The sequence below is a fragment of the Camelus dromedarius genome, chromosome 10 (genome assembly GCF_036321535.1).
Source record: "Camelus dromedarius isolate mCamDro1 chromosome 10, mCamDro1.pat, whole genome shotgun sequence".
In the NCBI taxonomy this organism is placed as follows: Eukaryota; Metazoa; Chordata; class Mammalia; order Artiodactyla; family Camelidae; genus Camelus; species Camelus dromedarius.
In genome coordinates, this window is record NC_087445.1 from 30,317,379 (window position 1) to 30,339,114 (window position 21,736).

Consider the following 21,736-nt stretch of genomic DNA (forward strand, 5'->3'; position numbering starts at 1 on the left):
CTTTAGAAATAGATTCCTATATCAGTACATTAAAGAAAATCAGTTTTGTTACTTTATAGAAAAACAGCAACTTTTAACCTAAAAATACCACATGATTTTATTCAGAATTGGCTCACTGACTTCTATTTGCAGTAGCCATAATTAAGGCTACTCAAAAGCAAGCACCACAGGCTTAGAATAGCTCAAAAAATCTTAAAAGAACGCTGGGAGCAATGAGAACATTATCCCAAGATGTCTGCCAGATAAGCTTTTAATTATACCCTCACATAAATTACCCTCCAAGTCCTAAGTGATGCTATGACATTTCCATTTGATCTCAACCCCATGGTAGAACGTTGACAGTGAGTTAAAAGGAGCAGTTTAACCTATTTGGTTTAAAAATTTCTTTGAATACTAATGAGCTTTGAATTTTCCTTACAGAAAAAGGCACACAGGTGTTTTTATGTTTATTGGTTTAAGGATTCTGTTCTGCGAAAGCATCATAACTTGAGACATAAAATTTTTAAGCTACATAATAATTTAATAATATTTTATATATATTAAAATATTTTATCATGTTTCTTTCAAAATGAGAGGTAGTATGGGAGGTAGGAAGTATGTCCTTTTCTGAATCTGGGTTATATTACTTAACTTGTTGTTCAGTACTGGGTAAGTTACTTAACCTCTCTAAATCTCAAGCTATTTCTACTTTACACATAAAAAAGTATCCACTTCACTCATTTTTAAAAAGAGGATTACATGAGATAATCCAGGTGAAGTACTTGTGTAGTACCTGGCATGTAGTGTTATTTTAACAAAAGAATTATTGAACCATGCTTTAAAAAGGTCACTTCAGATTAATTTACTAAAAAGTCAAAATAAAAGAATCTTTGTTTCTGAGGTAAACTTACATTCTATTTTAAATGTGAACACTAGAGCATGGTAGATCATACTGTAATTTTCATGTCATTATGAAAAACGCTTCACATTTATGTTTAAAAATTTCAACTTTGCCTCGTCATGGACAATTATTAAGAAATGATACAGAAAAAAAAATGACTGTCATTAGCATTTTCCCTCTTTAGATATATACTATCCTTGTCCAAACTACTATGTGTTTCCTAGCTTACTTTTCTCTTTATAAACATCAGTAAAATTTATAAATCAAAATCTCTAAGTAAGACCACTTAATTTAAGAAAGCATTTAAAGAAAGCAAGTCATCTAACAAGAACAGTATTCACAAATTCATCTTTTTAAGTGATCTGTAAGACTAACTAAAGATACATGTTGAATCCTTAGAAAGTATCAGGATATTCTGAGATCTACTTCAGGACTAAGCCAAACTGATAAAGTTTAAGAAGGACCAACTGGTATATTTAAGATTGACTTGAACAGGAAAGCCAGTACTAGATCTAAGAATATTCAACTATTATTCTCCCCTCAAGAATTTACCAACACACCATGAAGGATAAATTTTCCACAAACAACTTATGGACACTGCTTTCTATGCAAAATTGATATAGGTAAAGACTGCATAGTGGAAAATGGTCCCTCATTTAAATGACATACATCATTTAGCTTGAATAAAATTATAATTTCTTTTAGAAAAAGACTTTACTAACTGTATCTATATGGAAACAAAATGGAAAAGTCAGTAAGCCACAAGTCACCTATTTATGTACCAAAATAAAGATGAACACTCAGATTCCTCAGGTATTATATATCATCTTCAGCCTTTAATAAAATAGATTTACTATATTTAAACTGTCATATCTACCTCTTTCCTGCAGGTGTGTGATGACAATTAATAAGGTTAGATAAGAGGTAATCCATGAGTGATAATCAAGAGGACTTATTAACACATAGATTGTTGGGCCACTTCCAGAGATTAATTCATTATGTCCGGAGTACATGCAAGCATGCGGATTTTTAACAAGTAATACTTATGTCCCTAGCCAAGGACTATACTTTGAGAACCACTGGTCTAAGGCACCGGTTCTCAACCATGGTTACACATTAGAATCACAGAGGAACTTTTCAAACATAAATGTCTGGAGTTTCCTCAAATCATTCATACCAGAAGTCCTGGGTGTAGGTCCTAGGGATTCATATTTTTAAAGCTTCCTAGACAACTAATGTGTAGTCAGAGTTGAGAATTGCTAGTCTAGTCAATTAAAATGAATCTAACCTAAATCCACTGAGAACAGATGTTTCTTAATACAAAAGCAGGATAAGGATTTAAGCCTGTACCTGCAGATAAAGCAGCCAAGTGATAAGTAAAACTTAAATTCATCAGGGTTGCTTCAGTTGCTCTCATATCCATGGTTTAACTCAATGGAAGTTGTACGTTTGTGTCTGCTTTAAATCCCAGGCAAAGTCTAAATCCCAGGCTGACCTTTGAAGACAAAAGAAGTACAGGCTATTACATGTACCATGTTTAGGGAGAGTGGCAATGAAGCATACTGGTTAACTATTGGGCTTTGGAGTCAGATCATTTAACACATGTTACCTGTGGCAAATTACATAAGTAAGCCGTGGTCTCTTCATATGCGAGTTAGTCTAACTAACATTAAAGTTACGCTGAAGATTACATAAGCATTCACATGAGAATTTAGTTCAGAGTTTGGCACATAAGAGTTAATGCCATTACTTAGATAAATGGAAAGATATCCCATGCTCTTAGATTGCTCAATATTGTTAAAATGGCCATAGTGCCCAAGGCAATCTATAGATTTAATGTGATCCCTATCAAATTACCCAGGACATTTTTCACAGAACTAGAATAATCCTAAAATTTATATGGAATCACAAAAGACCCAGAATTGCCAAAGCAATACTGAAGAAAAAGAACAAAGCTGGAGGAATAACCCTCCCAGTCTTCAGACAAAACTACAGAGGTACAGTAATCAAAACAGCATGGTACTGGTACGAAAACAGACATGGATCAATGGAACAGAATAGAGAACCCAGAAATAACCTCACAGACTTATGGTCAATCTTCGACAAAGGAGGCAAGAATACACAATGGAATAAAGACAGTCTCTTCAGCAAGTGGTGTTAGGAAAACTGGATGGAAGCAAGTAAATCAATGAAGTTAGAATACTCCACACCATACAAAAAAATAAACTCCACATTTTATGACATAAATCATCTTTTTTTCATAGAAAAAAATGGTTTTGTACATGGCAATCTCTGACATAAATCTTAGCAATGTTCTCCTAGGGCAGCGTACCCAGGCAATAGAAATGAAATCAAAAATTAACAAATGGGACATAATGAAACTTAAAAGCTTTTGCACAGCAAAGGAAACCATAAGCAAAACTAAATGACAACCTACAGAATGGGAGAAAATATTTGCAAATGATGCAATTGACAAAGGCTTAATTTCCAGAATATATAAACAGCACATACAACCTAATAACTGAAAAACAACCCAGTCGAAAAATGGACAGAAGACCTAAATAAGCAATTCTCCAATGAAGACATACAAATGGCCAATATGCACATGAAAAAATGCTTAATATCACTAATTATCAGAGAAATGCAAATCAAAACTACACTGAAGTATCACCTCACACCACTCAGAATGGCCATCATTCAAAAGTTCGAAAACAATAAATGCTGGAGAGAGTGTGGAGCAAAGGGAACCCTCCTACACTGCTTGTGGCAATGTAGTTTGGTGCAGCCGTTATGGAAAACAGTATGAAGATTCCTCAAAAGACTAAAAACAGACTTACCATATGATCCAGCAATCTCACTTCTGGGTATATATCTGGAGAGAACTCTAACTCAAAAATACATGAACCCCAATGTTCACAGTAGCACTATTTACAATAACCAAGACATGGAAGCAACCTAAATGTCCATCAATAGAGGACTGCATAAAGAAGTTGTTGTATATTTGCACAATGGAATACTACTCAGCCATAAAAAATAAAATAATGCCATTTGCAGCAATATGGATGAACCTAAAGAATGTCATTCTAAGTGAAGTAAGCCAGAAAGAAAAATACTATATGATATCACTTATATGTGGAATCTAAAAATAGAAAGAGACACTATGAATTCATCTACAAAACAGATATAGACTTGCAGACATAGTAAACAATCTTATGGTTACTGTGGAAAGGGGGTGGGAAGGGATAAATTTGGGAGTTTGAGATTTGCAAATGTTAGTTACTATATATATAAAATAGATTAAAAAACAAGTTTCTTCTATATAGCACAGGGAACTATATTCAGTATCTTGTAATAACCTTTAATGAAAAAGAATATGAAAATGAACATGTATGTATATGTATAACTGGGACATTGTGCTATATACCAGAAATTGACACATTATAACTGACTGCACTTCAATAAAAACAAAATATCTAAGTTGAAAAAAAAGAAGTTAATGTCATTAAATAGCTGGAAACTATGCTATAGATATTTTAGTCCACTAGAAACACTAAAGAAATGACTGCCCTTTTCCAAGTCTACTTCCCCTTCAGTCAGCATGATGGCTCTTCATTACAATAGCTTCAGGGTCTTTACTTTTACAAGGTTGCAGCCACAGCTTTGTGAATTTAGACATTCAGTATCCTCAAAAGTGTTATACTTTAACTACAGAGAATAACTAACGGGAATAAACACAACTTTTAGCAAGTTATGGAAGCATACATATTACAACCCTACTATACAATAAAGAGAACATCAACTTTTCCCTTTTCTTTAATTGATCCCTTTATCACTCCATAGATTTATACTTGCCTGTACTACTTTGACATTTGCTCACTTCTGAATCCCCTTCCCTCTTATTTTCTGTTTAAAATACCACTAAAAATAAACGTTTCAATCAAGCATAGTCACTCTCCAATAAATACAGCTTTAGGGCTGTGTTCATTTTGTACTATATAGAAATACTGAATCACTATGTTGTGCCCCTATAGCTAATACAGTGCTGTAGGTCAATTACACTTCAATGAAAACAACAAGAGAGAAAACCACCACCATGAGATATCACTTCATACTGACCAGGATGGCTCTAGTCAAAAAGACCTAAGTTTTGGTGAGGTTGTGGAGAAGTTGGAACCCTCATACACAACTGATGGAATGTAAAAATGGTGCAGCTACTTTGGAAAGAATTTGACAGTTCTTCAGAAGATTGAACATACAACTACCATACAAGCCCACAATCCCATCGCCACATACATATCAAAAAGAAATTAAAACAAATATCTACACAAAAAGATAGTACATGAAGGTTCATAGCAGCAAAAGTAGAAAACGTAAGTGTTCATCAATTGATAAATGGCTAAATAAAATGTGGTATATAGAATATTATTTGGCATTAAAAAGCAATAAAGCACTGATACAAGCTCCAACATGTATGAACCTCGAATCATTTATGCCAAGTGAAGAAAGCTAGTCACAAAAGATTATATATTATAGGATTCCACTTATATGCAATGTCCAGAACAGGCAAATCCATGGAGTCAGATTCATGACTGCCTACGGCTGGGAGGGGTTTGGGGGAAGGGCTGGTGAGGGTAGAGGGAATGGGCAGTGACAGCTAATGGGTATGAGGTTTTGGAGGATGAAAATTTTCTAAATTAGATTGTAGTCATTGTTGTACAATCCTGTAAAAAGAAAAAAAACACTGAATTCTACATTTTATATAGGTAAATTGAATGATATGTGAATTATATCTTAAGCTGCTTTTAAAAAGTTAAAAGAAAATTTAACAGAAATTAAACAGAAGATCTAAGAATCCTTTGGAATCTAAGTTCCTCTAAAGTCTCAATTTAATATTTCTACTGCTAACTCTTTCTCCCCAAGTACTTACTAGGATGGCTGAGTTCTAAAAATGCAAAGCCTTTGCTATAAGACAAGGGTGATGACAGATGAGTGGTATAGAATAGCAATTACAAATAAAACACACAAATATGTTCTTTGTACCAGACACTTAGATGTTAACTCCAGTTTTGCTTTATACTATTTGCAGTAAGTGAATCAAAGTTTACAAGGCCGCATCTAGGCCTTATGATTGACAACCCACAAAATCTTCACAAGAAGCTGTCAACAATTCAGTCTATGTTCATTAAGGAATCTGTAGAAAAGGGACCCTTGTCAACAGAAAAACTCTTACATTTCAAAACATTTCATATTAATCTCTTAACATACCTTGCTTTTTGTGATCTCAGAATATTTGTACTCATAAATTTTGAAAGGAAAAGTAGAGAAAGATGAGAAAATAAATGATTTCATTTAGATTCTAAAACAATGTTGACTACTAGGATTTCGCTTTTGGGGTGGGGGTTTGTTTTGTGAAATTCATCTACCTAGTAAATAACATCAATCTGTAACACCTAGTACTCCTCATAGATTAAAACTGTTTTCAACTCTGCTAACTTGAGTGAGGACTCAAGATGCAAGAGTATACCTATTTATCTTATTCTGAGTCAGCAACAGTTTTCAAAATTTTTTGTATTTTTGTTTCTTGTTTATTTTTTTCTTTTTATTTTTTTAAAATGTTTCTTTTTTAATAGGCGGGAAGTAATTATAGGTTTATTTATTTTTTGAATTGAATCCAGGACCCTGTGCACGCTAGGCATGTACTCTACCACTGAGCTATACCATCCCCCCAGCAACAGTTTTAATTAAGTTCATTTCATCTGGTCTGGTATTGTACTAGGATGTGTAGTTCTCTATAAAAATAACTTTAAAATGGTGCCACTTTAAACTGACAAACACTGCATATCCCCAAAGAATTGAGACAGGTTCCTTGGTCTAATGTATAGTACCTTTGTGCCTTGGCTAAATGACAGCTTATTCAAAATACATTGCTGCACTCAGGGGATTGGAGTTATTAAGCAGATTACTTTCAACTTATTCTGTGAGAAAAATGAAGTTATTCCATTTGAGGGAAATGACAGTACTAAATCAGTATAAATGGAATAGGATGGTAGCCTTTAAGTACTTAAAAACTATTTTGTAAACTTACAAGTACAAAAAATTATCTAAGAGATACTGTCTTGGAAGTAAGAATTAGATTGGATTAGACAAATCAAGAGTGATTGGATTAGAAGACATAACTTTTTGTTATTTCTCTTTGCAATATAATATTTCTATTAATTTTTCCTATGTTTGAAGACAGCCAATGTCTGTTTACTGGCTACTTCTTAGGGCAGACAGTTCCCTATCCTTAGATTTGACAGGTAGCAAGTTTACATTATCCTAAAACCTACCTTCTACGTTGTATAGCACTTTCTATTAAACAGAGCTTTTCAAATATGAAAGCTATCATGATCCAAGTCTTTTCAAGCTGAATATTTAGTTCCTTCAGCTATTCTTCATGATGCTTTTACATCTGTACATTTTGATTTCTACACTGAAGATGCACAGGGGTCTGTTGGTATTGAAGCATGTAAGATGGAGAATAATATTCCAAGTAGGGAATAACCAGCCCAGTGCAATGGTAGCGCCACCAGTCCTGTTCTAGATATCTTACTCCTAATAAAACATCCCACCATGTAACTATTTGATAGCCACATGCTGTTGACTAACTTGGAGCTTACTACTCAATAAAAATGTCTACTACTGCTAAGCCATACACTCCAAATCTCTCTTCAATGCATCCTCCATCTAAAGAAGAACCTGTTAATAACTTATTAATGAAATTAATATACACTTTACTGTACCTTTTAACTTAATTTTCTGATAATGATGAAGAACGAAACTAACAGGATTTGTTATCACATCCATGTGGGTTCATGATTCTTTCTGGGTGCTTACACCAGCCTTGTGTTATTTGGGACTTTTGTCCAGAAGTACATATATTTTATACTTTATTTTATATAGTCCTTTTCTCTTTTTAAAGATGTTAATGACATCTACCACCAAGCTTCTGATATCTTATTTCTCTAAGAAAGTTCAGCTATCATGCTTAAGTTGCTAGCACTGAAACAACTCCATCATGTAAAATTATTTTGGACAGATAATTTTAGTCTTCTCATGCATGCTGGGTTTGGACTCCCTTTAACATTCGTTGTATCAAGACAAATTTCTCCTTCATTAAAGAATAAAAGCTAAAGTACTATGATTTCTGCTCTAACATTACACAAAACTCAGGCCTATCTCTTGGAAATTCTTATTCGAAAATCAACTAAGAGCTCCTAAAACTGTAAAACTTTAATAAGCCTTAGTTCACTTAGTGTTTAAAGCTTCTTACCCTATTTCTATGTTGTGCCATTCTGGACAGTATTTTTTCGCCAGATAAGCTCCTTTATTGGCCAGAATCAGATTCCAGGTCTCCAAGTTATTTCTTCTATTCTCTAAGAACTAAAAACTCAAAGTCACTCAAGAACTCTACTTGTTGACAGCAGATATACAGATAGCTGAAGTCCCCCACTAATACAGTCTTTTATCTCTTTACCACTGTATTCATAAACCAAGAGACTGGTTACTATCAATATACCATCACCAGTTCCTTTCTATCCCAGCCTTGATTTACCAATATTGCTAGTCCTGGCCAATCCCAGATCTTAATATTCATTCTAGTTGTTGGTTCTATCATCATCTACTATAGTAGAAAGCAGTATGATGGCACATTTGAAATAAGTCATGTTGGCAAGTTAGTCACAACCTTAAGAAGCATCAGAAAAGTGAAGATTAAAGAGATCTACTTTTGACCCTTTCCCAGGTATCCTGGAAATCCGAGTTGACACTAAAGTCTTTTATACCATTTTTGGTAACCCCCCCCGCCACAAACCACAACCATTTTAGGATCTTGAACTCTTATTCTCTGTAAGGATTTGGTAGCATATTTTCCATACATATTAAGCTTGAGTAATAACTTAAAGTTCATTTAGTGCTGAATAAATAAATCTGTCCCCATAGTAACTTTAAAACTATGATTTTGAAAATAGGTAAAGAAAATGATAATTCAGTGTTAGAATCTAGGCCCTCAAAACAAGTTCTTAATACTGTTTTCACATGACCATTTAAAAACATTCTGTTGGGAGAGGGGGATGAGGAAGTGACTGCTAAGTATATGGGTTTTTGGAGGAAAATAAAAATATTCTAAAATTAGTTGGTGATAATGCATAATACTGTGAACGTACTAAAAAGAGTCAATTGTACCCTTGAAATGTGTATATTGTATCTGTGAACTATCTCACTAATAAGCTGTTTTAAAATATATTTCAACTTCATTTTAAAAGCTACTCACTACATTGTTGTTATACACTTTCTAAAATATTATTAAAACACATACTAAAAAAACCCTAATACTAGAAGAGACAAGGAGAAACCCTTACAAATTAAATTAACCCAGCTATTAGGATAGTAAAATAAACAAACCACTTAAGGAGCCAGAGATGCTGACTGTTAAGGAGCCCTTATTACATTATGACCACTAAACAAACAGAAACAAAAACAAATGTAATAGACTGAACAAGACCCCTAAGTTATTTCTTCAGAAAGACTGCTATTTGAAAACAATCTTGAAATCTAAGATTTTGCTTCTATAAACAAAAACATGAATGAAGTCCTCAATAGCATGAGCACTTACTCATCATACTCGATATGATAAATAACGTCTTCATCAGCAGCAACAGAGTCTGAATTAGACGTAGAGGGTACATTGTCCAATTTATTTGTGTTCTCTTTGGAATTATGATTTACATTTCCATTAGTCCTTTTACAAGAACTGCCATTCTTCAGTGGAGTTTTGCCACGTGAATGTCCATCAGAAGCTCTAGTAACACTATGTATACGTGCCTCAAACCAAGCACCAAGGGCGACATCTCTGGCATCCACCAATTCATTTACCTAAAAAAAGTTTAAAATTAGTTAATGAAGCATAATTTCATCTATTGCTTCAAAAACCTTAATATAATTTAAAGTTACTTTGAGGGTTTATTATAGTTAATATTTGCAGTTACTCACGTTTAATTTCAAAAGATTATATCAAAACTATTCTTTTTAGGTTATACTGTCAAATCTGTTATTTACTATTATGAAAATTATCTTTCCTCCCAATATCCTTCAATGAAATAGATATTTTCTTTAACTATTCCTTACTGGCATCTATACAAGACTATTAAAATATAATTCTTGTGCCCCCAAGAGTCATTCAATAAGAATGTCACTAATGAAAAGCCAGGACTTTAAGGTATTATGAGTGTGTTACTAGTTAGTTTCATTAATTTCTTCAGAATCCTAAAGATAACTTACAGTCAGCTTAACCATAAAACAGTGAAGTATTCAACAGAAAAAACTTGAAAACAAGGGACTTATACATATGGGAAGAATCCAGTGAAACCACTTCTACAAAATGGGGTTAAGTTCCACCAACAGTTAGTAACTCACTAGCAAATGCATTATTTAGTACCTCAAAGAACAAAGAACATATAAAAAGAACAGAGCTATAAAGATGTAAAATGATGTCTGTATTTAATTCTAATGAATGATCCAGAACTAAACCATGCAATATAACAAAAGGAAAACAGGGTTTTAGAAAACAGGTGTACCAGAGAGTTTGAGAATTACCATAAGGAATCTGGTTTTTAAAAAAATTCTCTCTAAAAAAGGTGAGGTAATTGGTCTAAAGGTCAAGGCCCTTTCAGGAGCAATAACCAAGAGACATGCCTTCAATATTTTTTAAAGCCCTTAAAAAGAAGAAAATGACGCTACTTCAAAAGACTAGGAATAGACTTACCATATGACCCAGGAATCCCACTCCTGGGCTTGTATCCATAAGGAACCCTACTTCAGGATGACACCTGCACCCCAATGTTCATAGCAGCACTATTTACAATAGTCAAAACATGGAAACAGCCTAAATGTCCATCAACAGGTGACTGGATAAAGAAGATGTGGTATATTTATACAATGGAATACTACTCAGCCATAAAAACCGACAACATAATGCCATTTGCAGCAACATGGATGCTCCTGGAGAATGTCATTCTAAGTAAAGTAAGCCAGAAAGAGAAAGAAAAATACCATATGAGATCGCTCATATGTGGAATCTAGAAAACAAAAACAAAAACAAAAACAAACAAACAAAAACAAAGCGTAAATACAGGACAGAAATAGACTCATAGACAGAGAATACAGACTTGTGGTTGCCAGGGGGGTGGAGGGTGGGAAGGGATAGACTGGGATTTCAAAATTGTAGAATAGATAAACAAGATTACACTGTATAGCACAGGGAAATATACACAAAATGTTATGATAACTCACAGAGAAAAAAATGTGACAAGTGTGTATATGTCCATGAATGACTGAAAAATTGTGCTGAACACTGGAATTTGACACAACATTGTAAAATGATTATAAATAAAAAAAAAGTTAAAAAAAAAAAGAAAATGACACTACTAGTACAAGATCATCACCTAATCAATCTAGCTCTTCCTGAGGGTGTAAGACCCTTAAGGTGCCCAAAAGAATTCTGACATAAGGTTACAACTTGGGGTAGGGGTCAAGGTAAGAATGAACTGAAGTTAAATACCCATATACCACATATTGTGCAAGGCTCCTTTAGTTAGGCTTGTCTAACTCTAACAGCCTTAATAATAAATAATTGATATTTTACAAGATAAGGAAAAAAAGGCTCTGACAAGTTGACTTGCTTCAAATCAAAGACAATGAGGAGAATGAACCCAGGACCTTGTGCTTGCTAGGCATGCACTCTACTCCTGAGCTATATCCTTCCCTCGGCTTGGTTGTCTTTCAACTTCTATCTATGTGGGTATCTCCCACTCAGAACACTTGGACTAGGAGGAATGAGTTGGTCTCTGGCCAGGGCTCAGATGTGGGCTCTAAGGGGAGGCACTGCATGTCTCTTGTCCCCGCTGTCACCCTGGGAGAGGGGGCTCCAGCCTCTTTGGCTCCCTTACCTTCATTCTGGGACAGCCTGCAGCTTGGAGCAGTGCTCAGCCAGTGTGGCCCTGTGGCCTCCTGGCTGTGAGGTCTCAGGAGCTCAGCCCTCTAATCTGGAACAGGAGAATAATGATTTCACCCACCTCACGGGGACAAATGAAGTCGTGGATAGTCAGGTGCCTGTCATAGTGCCTGTCAATGTAAGAACTGCTCTCTGTGTGGGCTGTCCCCTTGCTGTGACTACTTTCTCCTGAATGGTGACCCAAAAAGGTGGTCACTGGTAGGGTCAGAGGCCTTCTCTACATACCCTCTTGTTTCTCTGGCATCAGAATCAGTTGCGAGCAGGATCAACACTACCTCAGGCAGGTGACCAAGGTCAGCATCAACAGTGATGTCATGTTGCAAGTATGTACTCTTGATATGACGTGATGAAAATGGCCCTTCACCTCTACAGTCTTCCTCCCAATACCCCACAGCCCTTGTCTCTAACCATGAGAAAAACGTCAGGCAGATTCCAGTAGTGGGGCCCCCTACAAAACACCTGACAAGTTCTCACAACTGTCAAAGACGTCAAAAGCAGTAAGAAACTGACAAGAGGAGCCTAAGGAGACATGACAACTAAATGTAATATGGGGTCCTGGAACAGAAACAAAGAACTATAGGTAAAAACAAAGGAAATCTAAACAATCTCTGGATAAAGATTAATAATGTGTCAGTAGTAGTTCATTAATAGTAACAAATCTATCATACTAATCTAAGATGTTAATAATATACTAATACAGGAAACTTGGGGAAAAAAGCAAGTCAGTGAAATGTAAAGCTAGGATCTGAAGACATCTTGATCTTAAAGCTCATGTTCTTGCTACACTATATCATGAAGCTTTATGATAAGACAGGTAAATAGGACCTTTAAAAGGTTAAGTGAAGAACTTAAATAAGGTATTCAAGCTATTAAAGAGGTTTCAAATCACCTTCTAACATAAAAGGTAGAGAGAATACAGACAAAAACAAGAAGTATTAACTATCACTAACAGAAGAGGTACAATATTTGGCAATGAAATAACCTGAAAAACAAAGTTTAATGCAAGAATGAAGAGTTTAGGAGAAAAGAAAAAGACCTCAGGTCCAATCAGGCTAGACAAAGAATCAGAAATGGAATGGACAGAAGCTTTTCTATAATAGTCACTGACAAGTTTAAAGACATGTAGTTTCTTACAGGCAACACTGGCTAAAACTAATGAAAAAAATCAACATTAAGGTCTCTCATGCTCTTTCTTGGCAAATCAAAAATAAAGAGGTTTCACATAGCATTACACAATTATTCTAGCAAATGATGGAGTATAGACTTGATACTAAAACACTGACAGCAAAAATTATGTTTAGCAATAAAAACTTAACTACAGAACAGTAAGAGGTACAAATGAAATACTGAATTTGCATATCAAATATAAGGCACTAGCAGGCAAAGAGAATATACTATCTGAATACTTCAGTATTTGGCAATATAGAGTTAGCAGAAACCTAAGTCAATCAAAATATGGCTTGAACATCACACATATACAAGAACAGTCCACAGAGGTAGACAATTCTTTGAGTAGTGTAACTCCAGGTTTATAACCAGGAACAAAAACTACAAATTATCCTATTAAGTCTAGTTCAACATTCATGATAATGCATATAAACTGAATGGGGAAAAATGCTTTTAAATTCTAAAGGAAAGTCTGTACATATTACAAAGACATACTAAGTTAGGATAAATCTGAATGGGTCAAATTGCATGAAAGAGGATAAAGTTCTTCTGTAAACATGGGTTTGGAAGATAATTCAGTAGCAAATACTTAAAACTTATATGATTAAAATAAAAACAGAGGATACTGCTAAGATAATTTAAACTGAATTACTAAGAAAGTTAAGAGCTGATAAGCATTTCCAAAAACTACAAGATATGAAAAACCATGAGTGAATCCTAATGTAAACTAGGGACTTTGGGTGATGTTGTATCAACATTTTGAGAGACTTCTATACCTTCTACTCAGTTTTACTGTGAACCTAGACCTGCTCTAAGAAAGTAACATCTACTAAAACAAAGCAAAAACCCAACTAAAAAGTAATTTAGCCAGAAGAGAGCAGCAAAAAAGCAGACAGAATGACAAGAAAACAGAATAGGTGTGTTTACACGTGTGTGTGGGGAGGAGAGGGGTGTCTTAGCTACAACCTCAGGATTTTAATTTATGGAGGTTACTGAATGACAATATGGAGAAGCTAACGCCACTGGGAGAATTCCTTACGTTTCTCAAGAAAGTGGGGCACTCTGTGCAGGACCACAATGAGAAGCACTAGGTCTGGTCAGGAGGCAGAAGGAACAAGAGGAAACCATGGCCCAGAGAGTATGTGTTCTGCATGGAAAAGGCAAGGCTAGGCAGGGGAAGCAGCTTAGCACTGGCTAGTGTGAATAATATTAGCACGCTCTGGGGCAACAGGGGTGGTCACCAGTTGGTTGGTACCTGACTCTGAATGGTTAGTTGGTATGTGGGTGTGCTTTAGATAAAGGAGGTGGCTAGGGTTGTGGAGTTTGGATTGGTTGGTTTCATGGAAGATGGGTTCACTGACAAGCTGTTCTGTCTCTTACTAGCTAGCCTTGACAGAGGTAGTCTAGCCTTAGCCAGCAAGCACCTCCTGCCCTGAATATGTCAAAACATCATAAAAGTTAGAGGCTAAACAAACTATGATTAATGGAGGAGGGGTGTTTGAGCTGAAAAGCCATGAGCTAAAGTAAAAAAAAAAAAAACAAACCCACTCACATAAATCTAAGCTGAAGAGCTAGATTTATTCATATCAAAAATGCACAGGCATACATCATTTTATTCTGCTTAGCTTTATTGCACTTCAGATAATACGTTGTTTTTACAAATTGAAAGTTTATGGCAACCCTACTTTGGTTAAGTGTATTGCAACCATTTTCCCAGCAGCATTTGCTCACTTCCTGTCTATATCATTTTAGTAATTCTCACAGTATTTCAAAACTTCGTTATCATATTTGTTACGGTAATCAGTGAGCCTTGAGGTTACTATTGTAATTGTTTCGGGGCACCGCATACCATGCATGCCCATGGAAGACGGGGAACTTAATCGATCAATGTTGAATGTGTTCTGACTGCTCTACCAACCAGCAGTTCCCCTTCTCCTTCCCTCTCCTCAGGCCTCCATACTCCTTGAGACACGACAATATTGAAATTAGGCCAATTAATACTCCTACAATGGCCTCTAAGTGTTTAGGAAAAGGAAGAGTCTCTCACTTTAAATTAAAAACTAGAAATGATTAAGCTTGAAGAAGGCATATTGAAAGCAGAGACAGGCCAAAAGCTAGGCATCTTGTGCCACACAGTCAATTTGTGAATGCAAAGAGTTATTGAAGGAAATTAGAAGTGCTACTCCAGCGAATGCACAAATGATAAGAAAGCAAAAGAGCCTTGTTGCTGATGTGGAGGGATTGTGAGTGGTCTGGATAGGAAGAGCAAACCAGACACTACATTCCCTTAAACAAAAACCTAATTCAGAGCAAGGCCCTCACTCTCTCCAATTCTATGAAGGCTAAGGGAGGTCAGGCAGATGTGGAAGAAAAGTTAGAAGCTAAAAGAGGTTGGTTCATGAGGTTTAAGGAAAGGAGTCATCTCCATAATACAGGAATGCAAGGTGAAGGAGCAAGTGCTGATGTAGAAGCTGCAGCAAGTTATCTAGAAGATTAAGTGAAGATAATGAACGAAGGTGGCTACGCTAAGCAACAGGTTGTCAACACAGAAGCAACAGCCTTACACTGGAAGAAGATGCCACCTAAGACTTTCATAGCTACAGAGCAGAAGTCAATGCCTGCTTCAGAGCTTCAAAGGACAGGCTGATCAACTTATTAGTGGCCAATGCAGTTGGTGTCTTGAGACCGAAGCCAAAGCTCGTTTACCATTCTGAAAAACCCAAGGGCCCTCAAGAATTATGCAAAATTTACTCTACCTGTGCTCTATAGATGGAACAAAGTCTGGCTTACATCTGTTTATATGATGGTTTGTTGAATATTTTAAGCCCATTGTGCAGACTTACTGCTCAGGGAAAAAAAAAGTTTCCTTTCAAAATATTACTTCACAATGACAACACACCTCGTTACCTAAGAGCTCTGATGGAGAAGTATGAGTTTAATACCGTTTTCATGCCTGCTAACACAACATTCATTCCCATGAATCAAGGAGTCATTTTGACTTTCAAGCCTTATTATTTAACAATTACATTTCACAAGGCTATAGTGGCCATAGTGATTCCTCCGATAGATCTCAGCAAAGTTAACTGAAAACCTCTGTATAGGACTGACCATTCTAAATGCCAGTAGGAACATCTGATTCATGGGAAGAGGTCAAAGTAACATTAAAAGGATTTAGAAGATTCCAGTCCTCATGGATGACTTTGAAGGGTTCAAGACTTCAGTGGAAGAAGAAATTGCAGATGTAGAAATAGCGTGAGAACTAGAATAAGACTTGAATGGATAAAGAATTGCTTCTTTAGGATGAGTAAAGAAAGTGATTTCTTGAGATGAAATCTACTCCTGGTGAAAATGCTATGAAGACTGTTGAAAGGATAACAAAAGATTTAGAAAAGTACATAAACTTAGTTGGTAAAGCAGTGGCGAGGTTTAAGAGGACTGACTTCAATTTTGAAAGAAGTCCTACTGTAGGTAAAATGCTATCAACCTTATATGCTAGAGAACTTGTTTTGTCAAGAGTCCATCGATGTGGCAAACTTCATTGCCTTATTTTAATAAATTGCCACAGCCACCAGTCAGCTAGCAGTCTTCAACGAGGAAGACCCTCCACCAGACAAAAGATCATGACTTGCTGAAGGCTTAGATGATGGTTATCATTTTTAGCAATAAAGTATTTTTAAGTTAAGGTATGTCAATCTTTTTTTTAGATATAATGCTACTGTACACTTAACAGACTACAGTATAATGTAAATAACTTTTGTATGCACTGGAAAACCAAAAAATCTGTTTGATTTGCTTTATTGCGATATTTGCTTTTTTGCTGTAGTCTGGAACCAAACCCAGTTATCTCCGAGGTGTGCCTGTAGCAACATTTAGAGAAGAGTTTTCCATGTGCAAGTATTTGATTAAAAAAAAAAAAAAGTACAGAAGGCAAGGAGCAATCATTAAAAAACAAAACAGTACTAATGACAAATATTTGAGGATTTACTATATGCTGGATATACTTTCAAGTATATATGCTCTCTGGAAAACATACCAGCTTTGCAGATAAGCAAAGACTTAAAAACTACGTTTATCACTTATAAGATGTAACCTTGAACAAGTTACTTAATGTGTCCCAGCCTCAGCTTCTTTTTAAAACAACATACTTTGCAGTATATTAAGAGATTAGATGACAAATTTGTATGACTTGCCAATCTAGCAATCACATAGTAGGTACAAAGGAAAAAACTTTCACTGGGTATCAATATAAGTTCAATGCTAAGACTCACTAAAACTCAGAGAATGGTCTTATTACCGTATCATTCTTAGTAAATACTTTAGCAGTATAATCCTATATACATTATCTCCTTTAAAAGTTAGAATACAAAATCATTCTTACTTTCCAGTGAGGTTCAGAAGTAAAATACGCTTGCCCTCAGGAGATACATAACTGTAAGTGGGAGCTAAGATGATAAAGCTTTCTCTAACTCTGAACACAGTCCTCTCATTATAGCATGTTTCTTCAGAGTTACAAATCAAAATGCAATATGGTTCTATTTACATAAAGTTCAGAAAGAGGAAAATTAGGGATACACATGCAGGTTGAAGGTTAAGGGGTCATTAAAGGATAACAATAGGATAAAGTTAAAAGATAGCAAAGAAATAATTATCATGGAAGTTCTGATATGAGTTATACCTAGGGAAGAGGGAGTTATATCATGAGCGGGCACATCAGAAGTTCTTGGGGTACTGCTATTCTTCTTAAATTGAGTGGTATTTACATACATTGACTTCCTATTTAATTAAGTTCTACTCTTACTTATACTGTCTATTACATTTAATAATCAAAAACTTTACATAAAGCAGCATGGCACTGTAGACAAAAGATACGTAATAGTAAAAATAAAATCCATTTTTACCTAGCTATTGACAATTTTCCTTTTCGTTTGCTACAATGAGCATGGACATGTAAAAGTTTACCAGTGCCACACACTTAGCTAAACCCTAAAAGTTTACTATAATCATTCTGAACACTTATTTAAGCCAGGATGAGTCATTTCAACAGTAGGATCTTACAAGTCATACAAAACTTCCACATCCAAAAACCAGAATTAAAGCCAATTTAAGGATCAGAAGTCCACCTGGTTTCAGAAAGTAAGTTACTTCCTAGAGTCAGTGTGAAATTAACGTTGTGTTGTACAATGGGGATGGACGGACCCAGCCTCTGCACAATCTGCTACAGGCTCTACAGATGTGATAGTGGTATCTAGCTTCTTAATAACATATGAAAAGATACCTGAAACTTACCAAATATTGCTCAGAATTATCAAATGCAGCAAAACAAGAATGATACTGGATAACAACTTCAGATTACTATTTCATCTTAAAGTTTAAATGTTTACCTATGTCTGTTTTGAGTAATGTTAGTGTGAAAATCCACTTTTTGTACCTGCTTATCATGAGGTCCAAAAATATTTTTAGGCAAAAGGAAGGGAAAGCCCCCAAATTTGTTTGCTCATCAATAAAGCAATTTTAATTATGGGAAGCTCCATAAACAGAAATCTTTTTTAAATGTTTTTTAAATATTTTATTTATTATTGTATTACTTAATTATTTCATCTTGGTGGTGGGGGGGAAATTAAGGTTATTTTTGAAAGAGGTACTGGGGATTGAACCCAGGACTTTGTGCATGCTAAGCATGTGCTCTACCACTTGAACTATGCTCTCCCCCTATAAAAGTAAATCTTTTCAAAGTACAAGTTACATAGGCAAGAATTCAAGATGAAAGGAAAAAATCTCCCAATTTTTAAGTGATCCATATACAATTTAATGAAATTTTGATATACTTACTTTTCAGAGACTTGCTCTAAGAAAAATACATAAAATTCAAAACAAACTCAAAATAAAAGTAGCAGCTTCTAAATACTTAAGTTAGCACAAGTTAATACCTATTTAATTCCACGAAGGCAGGGGACAGTATCGTTCATTTACCCCTTATCTCTAGTACCTAGTACAAATATATACTAGATATCCCAATATTTGATGAATGAATTATATAAATAAGCCTTTCTATAAGGAAAAAAAAGTCACCAGTCAAAAATTCAAATACCTATGACAATTACTGAGCTTCAATCCAAAAAAGCAAGTTTGTGTTAGCCTCTTCAACTAACAAAGGTTAAATCCAGCTTTGACTAAACGTATTACTTTATAAATAACAGTACCCTTTTGAGCATTTAAGTACTAGAGGTTCCAAGTGTGTTTCTAAATGAGGAAAGGAAGATAATGTATTTACTTGCCAAGTTTGTATAACTCAAAAGCAGCTGAACTGAAATTTGAAACCAAGTCTGAGATAAACCTAAAGTCCTTAACGTCTATTATATTAGTATGAAATGTAAGAGATGTTTAAAAACCCAAGTACTAGATAGAAGTAGTTGATGGCCAAAGCGCTAACATTGAAAATAAAAAGTGAAGATCTGCTAAGAGAAGTAGTTTTTCATGATGCTCTTCTGATTTAGAGCAGGGGAGGGGACATGGTAGGGTGTTGAGAAGTGCTAAACAGAAATTTAAATTAACCATTACTGCTTAACCTTTATTAATCTCAGACCTGCAGATATATAAGCTGGCCCTCCTATGAAAAGAAATTTGTACCTACACTGCCCAAATCAAGTCAAAAATAGCTTCTAAACCGTTGCCCTTAACCAAAAAGTTAGGATGTAATAATGTAAGCTTAATTTAGATACAGATGGTTACATATATAGATACACAGATACATAGGAGTTATTATACATACATGTATTTCCTTGCTCTGTCAAGCTGGAAACACATGTATATATAATACATATGTAGTAATACATGTGTTTGCTCTTTGCTACTGGTGGGTTCTTGTTTTTAGAGATCAATGAGTGATGTGAACCATATGGCAAGTGGGCTTTCAATGTTAACAATTCTGTCTGAATTCTGAGCACTACTTAAAGCACTATTTTAATTTATGTAAGTCTTGCGCATATCATGTAAGTTTATTCCCAGACTTTTGTTTTGTTACCGAAATTTTTTTTCTTTTATTAAATGATTATAGCAAGGAAAGCTATTGGTATTTCAATAGCTGTTGTACTGCTTGCTCATAATGCTCTAATGCATTTTCTCAGCTTTCCAGGTACTTGTAAGTAATGTCTGCCTTCTCCAGTATTTACAACACTTTGTTGTTTTGCCTATCTGTATTATATAGCACTTCTAGAAAGATGTTAAATAACAGCATTAACTGTCTTTAATGGGAATATTTTGACTTTTCCCCAATCATTAAGCATATTGCTTAATGTGTGGTTTAAAATATTCATCTATTCCACCTGTTCCTCTTAAAAAGATTTTTTTTTTTTTGTAATGGAGGTACTAGATTGAATCCAGGACCTCGAGCATGGTTAAGTATGCACTCTACCACTGAGCTATACCCAACCCACAAGGAATTTTTTTTTTAAATCAAAAATGCATTCAATTTTTATTTAGATGCAGAAAATACTTTGGATTAGATCATTTTTCACTGGTTTACTAACATGATGAACTATATAAAACATTTCCTAATAGTAAACTATCTCACTTTCTGACAAACCATACTTGATCAAGGTATTTTTAAAAATACATAGATATAATTCTACTTGCTAAACATAACTTAGGGTATATGTCAATATGCAGTGATACCAGTGTGCTTTTGTCATGTTTTAAGTATCAATGTTATACCAAATTTAAAAGACAAATGGAAGCTTTCCTTTTTTTTTTTTTTAATGTTGTGGGTCAATTTAGGTAACATTCTAATTATCTATTCTTTATGGGTTTAAAGCAATGCATCACCTAGCCAGGCCAGGTACTTTGATATAGTGCTCTGCTACTTTTGACTTTTTCCATTTTTATGGATCTGTCTACATTTTTCCATAGATACAAATTTTGCATTTTTTCTACAGATCTAAGATTATCTCTATTTGCATTTTCCTAAGTAATTCACTTCATTTATCAATCTTTAATTTTAGCCTGGAAAATACTCTGAAAAGTTAAGTTTGGGTCCCAATTTATTCCAACTAGTAAGACTTAAGAAACAATATAAGGATAGAAAGAGATGGACCAAAACCATCATTTAATTATTCCTACAAAATTTATTAGAATAGAGTTTGAAAAAGCTGCTAGATAACAAAGGGCAATAATAAATCACATTTCTACACAGCACATAAGTCACAATTTTAAAAGGTAACCATTTATAATAGCATCAAAAACAAAGCTACTAGCAATCAAACAAGATATGTAAAGAAAAAACTGAGAAAGATGTCAAAGATCTAAATTAATGGAGACTATCATTCCATGAATGAAGGATTCAACACTGTTAAGCTCATCTATGGATACAACTCCCATTGAAATCCCACCAGATTATTCATCTGTAATGTTTTGACAAGCTAATTCTCAAATTTTTACCTTCTAGGGTTAAAAGCTAAAAACCAAGACACCCTTGAAGAGGAATTAAATTTCGGAGATGGGAAAAGAGATATCAAAATAGTCTACTAGTACTTTGAACTGCATGGACAGTGGGATAAACCAGACCAATGGAACAAAGTAGAGAACAGTTTGGCAGTATCCTAGGAATGAACAACCAGCACTTCTATTTCTAGGTAAAAATTCCT

The 21,736-nt window shown here is 34.8% G+C and overlaps 1 protein-coding gene across 1 annotated transcript in view; it reads right to left on the reverse strand.

Annotated features, from left to right (window-relative positions):
• The window catches only part of UHRF2 (ubiquitin like with PHD and ring finger domains 2), a 76,254-nt gene that overhangs the window by 47,937 nt on the left and 6,581 nt on the right, over positions 1-21,736 (reverse strand). The window contains exon 3 of the mRNA XM_010993417.3: positions 9,534-9,793. Within this exon, the coding sequence (XP_010991719.1) occupies positions 9,534-9,793 (260 nt within the window). The remainder of the gene's footprint in view (positions 1-9,533; positions 9,794-21,736) is intronic.